General features: G+C 46.1%; 1 protein-coding gene across 50 annotated transcripts in view; it reads right to left on the bottom strand.

Moving 5' to 3' along the window:
* The window catches only part of CELF2 (CUGBP Elav-like family member 2), a 560,158-nt gene that overhangs the window by 43,676 nt on the left and 511,753 nt on the right, over positions 1 to 4,729 (bottom strand). For 49 of the 50 annotated variants that reach the window (XR_015139876.1, XR_015139875.1, XR_015139872.1 and 46 more), the window contains one exon: positions 2,516 to 2,579. Coding sequence is in view for 44 of the 50 variants with exons in the window: in XM_086334866.1 (XP_086190992.1) it covers positions 2,516 to 2,579 (64 nt within the window). In the remaining 6 variants the exon portion in view is untranslated. Of the gene's footprint in view, positions 1 to 800; positions 1,338 to 2,515; positions 2,580 to 4,729 lie in introns of those variants that run through there. The other variant, XM_086334888.1, reaches the window with a different exon arrangement.

The following is a 4,729-nucleotide window of genomic DNA, read 5'->3' as shown; positions in this document are numbered from 1 at the left end:
GCCCCAAAAGAGTCCACAAATGCCACTGAGAGGAGGCCACACCCTCTCAGCGTCGATGCTTCAGGAGAATTCACAGGTGAGGGAGGAGGGGAAGGAAGTGAAGGTTTTTAGGGAAACGGGGAAGAGCGGCCCCCTCCCACAATTCAGTGCGTGCGGGAACCTTCTTCCACGAAGGGACCCCTATGATCCCTCTGCTTTCCAGGATGGGTTTAGGTGACTGACGGTGAGAAAAGCCCTACTTTGGGGAGACAATGAAAGAGCCGGGGGCCATAGAACTTGGTTGAAAAAAAAATACCATAATGCTTCCTGATTTTCCATAAGAATGAAGGGCACTTGTTACAGAAATGGCGAAGCAGAAGAACCCTTACACCCCCATCCTCAGTCCTCACTACTCAAGGTGACAGCAGAAAATGGGACACTTGGCCTTTGACTGCACAGCCTGGGCAGCCTTGGTGCTGGATTTCACACTAGAAGGTTCAAGAAAGGGGTATTTTGGAAGGCCGAGCGCATTTACAGACTGACTTTAAATTAGCCATCTGCTCCACACACCTTCTAAGGTGACTCCCAGGTACTCTCCACTGATAAATGACTGTGTGGTGTACACACACCAACATCCTGACCCGAGGTGGTGCGCCGCGGGCTCACGGCCTAATGAAGAGTGGCAGGGCGCCCTGTCCACCGGGAAGACACGCCGGGCAGCAGCCTCGGGACCCAGTGACCTTCTCTGCATAATTTAACCACGGCAATGGGAGAGCCTGAGGCTTCCTCTAAGGAAGACTCTTAATTCTGAATTTGGGGGCGGGGGGTTCCAACTGATTAGAAGAAAAATCCTGCCTTGGTGGAAAACACGATGCATCTTGACATTTCTTTCAGAGGGTGCAATCCAGAGGTTTTCTCTTTTTTAAAAATGTAGAAAACTCCTTGAATATTTAAGTTCTGTCTCTCCAGCCTCCTTTCACAGAACTAAAAATAAATCAACTGTTCAAGGAGATACTTAGCTCCGAGGCCAGCTTTCTCAACTGTGTTCATTAACATTCTGTTGAATGATTTCACTACTTTTTATTTTAACATCTATTTTTTTCTAATAATCCCAAAGCTGTCTTATGACAGAATAGGTGGGCGGTGCCTGCAGATTTAAAGGGCCATGAGTAACTCAGCGCTGCTCTTACTGCAGGCCAGTCCATCCCGTCAGAAAGGTCACAGTTTAGCCCCAGGGGCCACCACGGAAGGCGGGGCTGACCGCCACAGGACGCACAGGAGGAGGGATCTGAGTGTGCTCATGCCAAGTCTCTCCAGTTCCGTTCAAAGTGACACGAGAAGAAAAATAATAACACAGGCTATGGATTCAGGAGAAAAAGAGAAAGAAGTTTTCACAGTGACAGATAAAGAAATCAGGCTTAGAGTCTGCATGTCCTGGGTTAATCTCACTGTCTCAGGGTGTCACTGATGGAAGCAACTGGGCTTGCCTCTAATATGCCAGCAATCTGCTCTCCTCGTCCACTCTCCTCGACGTTTTTGGAATTGAGGAAGAAGCTTCCTGACTGTTCCTCGCGGCAGGTTACTGGCCCCTACGTCCTGATTCACCGCAGGGGTCAGGGTATCAGCCTGGAAGGTGATTCAGGGGACCCACCTTTCACTAATCACTGCCCCTAGGTCACCACCAACACAGCTCATTATCAAAAGAAAACCTTCATGGGCTGGCTTTCACATGCAGTCCCACTGTGATTCCCACCCCGCACCCCACCTTGCCCCCCTCCCCCCAACAACGAAGATTTCCACTTCCCATAAAAGCTTCTGATGCACAATTCTATCAGCTAGGATTCTTTTAAATTAAAAAAAATAAAAATAAAAAAAGGCACCCCTGTTAATTGTGGTTATCAAGGGACTGAAATGGTATCAGTCAGAGATAGGTCTGCAAGCCTGGCTTTCATTATGGAGGACAAAACATTTTTATTGACTGCCTGTTATTAAAATTTTAGAGGGACGTCAATCATGGTGGCTGCCCTGGATACACAGCTCTTGCTGGAAATCCACCCCCTCCCCCTTCCCCACCTTCCAGCAGTCAAACCCTTTAAGAAAAAATAAACACAACTCTGGAGGGTAAAAGAATCTGCCTGCAATGTGGGAGGACCTGGGTTCGATCTCTGGGTCCAGAAGATTCCCTGGAGAAGGAAATGGCAACCCACTCCAGTATGCTTGCCTGGAGAATCCCATGGACAGAAGTGCATGGTGGGCTACAGTCCATGGGGTCGCAAACAGACACAACTGAGTGACTAACACTTTCCACTTTCTCGAGGGTACTATGCAGGAATTCTCAGCCCCCAGTTTTCTTGTTATATAACTGTTGGAGATGCCAGGGATAGAAAATCAACTTCTGAGCAGCTTACTCTAAGGTGTAACACCTAAGCCAACAGGACAGGTTTGTGGTTCTTTCCCCCATCTTCTTCACCCTCTGAACCCATCCCAAATTCAGACAACAGAGCGGTCCAAAGGCCAGGCAGGCCTCATGACTTACCCGCCATCTGCTGAATGCCACTGAATGCACCCAGGTTGCTGGAGGAGGTGGCCTGCTGCAGAAGCTGAAAAAAAAAAAACACCAAAAACAGAGAAACATCCTGTCAAAAAGAAATGCAGCTCAGGACAAAGGAACTTGCCACGTCCACAGGGGCACATCCAGTTCCCTTTACATTCAAATAGTCAGCTACTGCTGCCTCTTAACCGGCTAAAGGTTCCCAGTGTTGGAGCCATAAATCCATATTAATGTCTAATCTCTATTAAGTAACCAGACACCGGGAGACTCAATAACGTCACTGCCTTAAACAATTCATCAATTTACAATTTTTAACAACCAGGTGTTAAATCTATGGAATCCAACATGGCGTGACTAATGCTATCTCTCTGGAGCTTAGTAGTTCTCGTAACTCATCTCTGTCAATCAGGGTCCAACCCTGGGTCTCCTCCGCTTTCCTTCACAGCTCCCTGTCCTACAACCTTCATTAGGAATGCACAGATTCCCCGACTCCTGGACTAACAGAGAAACCGCTGAGATACCTACAGAGATAAATGTATCTATTCACAGCTCCAAAGCTACAGTCATAACTGTAGGATAAAGACAATGGTCAACCATTTTAAGGTGGACTTTGTGGGCAAAGAGGAACATACTATTTGTCAAAACTTAGAACTATCTGGTGCTATATACCCTGACGCTATTATTAGAAATATATTAGCATCTTCTAAAAAGAAATGAAGACAGCTGTGAAAAGGTCTCTGCATTTTGTCTTTGGAGCTTCCAGAAGTACATTTATCCCGCACGCAGAAACAGTGGGCAGCACAAGGTAAGGCGTGTGATCACCATTTGAAAGCCCTCCTTTATTTGTCCCAGTAAGTTGAATTACAGGTTAACTTAGGGTTTCTCTGGTGGCTCAGAGGGTAAAGACCTGACTGCAGTGCGGGGAAACCGGATTTGATCCCTGGGTCGGGAAGATCCCCTGGAGAAGGAAATATCAACCCACTCCAGTATTCTTGCCTGGAGAATTCCATGAACAGAGGAGCCTGGCGGGCTACAGTCCATGGGGTTGCAAAGACATGACTGAGCGGCTTTCACTTAGGTGCTGCACTAAGTGTGTGACTGGACTTACTGATACCCTCCTTCTGGTAGATCAGTATAGCCACAGTCTGTACCCTGGAGTGGGTGTGGGGCCGTCTCCTATACTCAGAAGTCCATGGATGTCAAAAGCATAGACTCACCAAATCTATTATTAAAAAACTGCCACAGTTCTATGAGCTGAGGAGGAACCAGAAGAATTCACTATTTACAAAATAGGCTCTCATCATTCACTTGGAGCTCTGCGCAGCCTAACGGAGAGTGCTGCCACTCGGGCAGGTTAAGTGTCGGTTTCCTCAGCTCTAGGAGGAGGAGACTCCACCATGGTACGGGACTCACAAACGGGCATCCAGCAGCTGACTCGATTCTACCCAAGTCCTAGTTGCAACGATACTATGGGGATTAATGTGAGCAGTTATCAGAAACAGGAATACACCTTTCACTCATCCTTCTGGATTCGGTGTAACAGATACCTAGATATCAGACAGACACAGACACAGAGTGAGGAAGAGGGGAAGCCAGGGATGATTCGCTTTGACTGAGAGAAATCCCTTCTCTTGGCTTGATTTCTCAGGTTTCCCATTCTCTTGTGGTTGCAAGAGAATGCAGCTCTGTACCATGTTTTAAAAACTGAAGTTTAGTCAAATTAAATTAGCTTTGAAGATACTTTGAGGGATTAATAATTTCTACTGGAGGAAGTTGCAATACCTGGAGGGTCATTAACCCGAGGATTCTTTCCACTGACAACCACACTCTGGTGAGCCAGAGTCAGAATCTACCCTCAACACAAAAAAACAGGTGCTGGGGGGGTGGGGCCAGAAGACTGGGACAGGCACAGGGGTCCTGGCTCCTGGAAACAGTGGAACACAAAGCTGGATCCTTAAAAACTCTGAAAAGGTGAGCTTGCCATCAACCTATGATAGAAAACCTTGTTTTTATTTTTTATTTCAGCAACAAAAAATTTTTATATTTTATTTCATATTTAATATATTATATAAATACATAATTGATATATAAATACATAACTATATAAATTATAGATAATTTATTTTATATTTTATTTCACCAATTTTACTTCGGCAAGACATGAGGAAATTTCACACAGGGTCCCTGTGGATAAGATGG

The sequence above is a fragment of the Bos grunniens genome, chromosome 13, assembly GCF_055505025.1.
Source record: "Bos grunniens cultivar Pamir isolate PY7600 chromosome 13, Bosgru_T2T1.0, whole genome shotgun sequence".
Taxonomy (NCBI): Eukaryota; Metazoa; Chordata; class Mammalia; order Artiodactyla; family Bovidae; genus Bos; species Bos grunniens.
The sequence above is the reverse complement of the archived record's forward strand: the minus strand, read 5'-3'. Positions and strand labels throughout refer to the sequence as shown.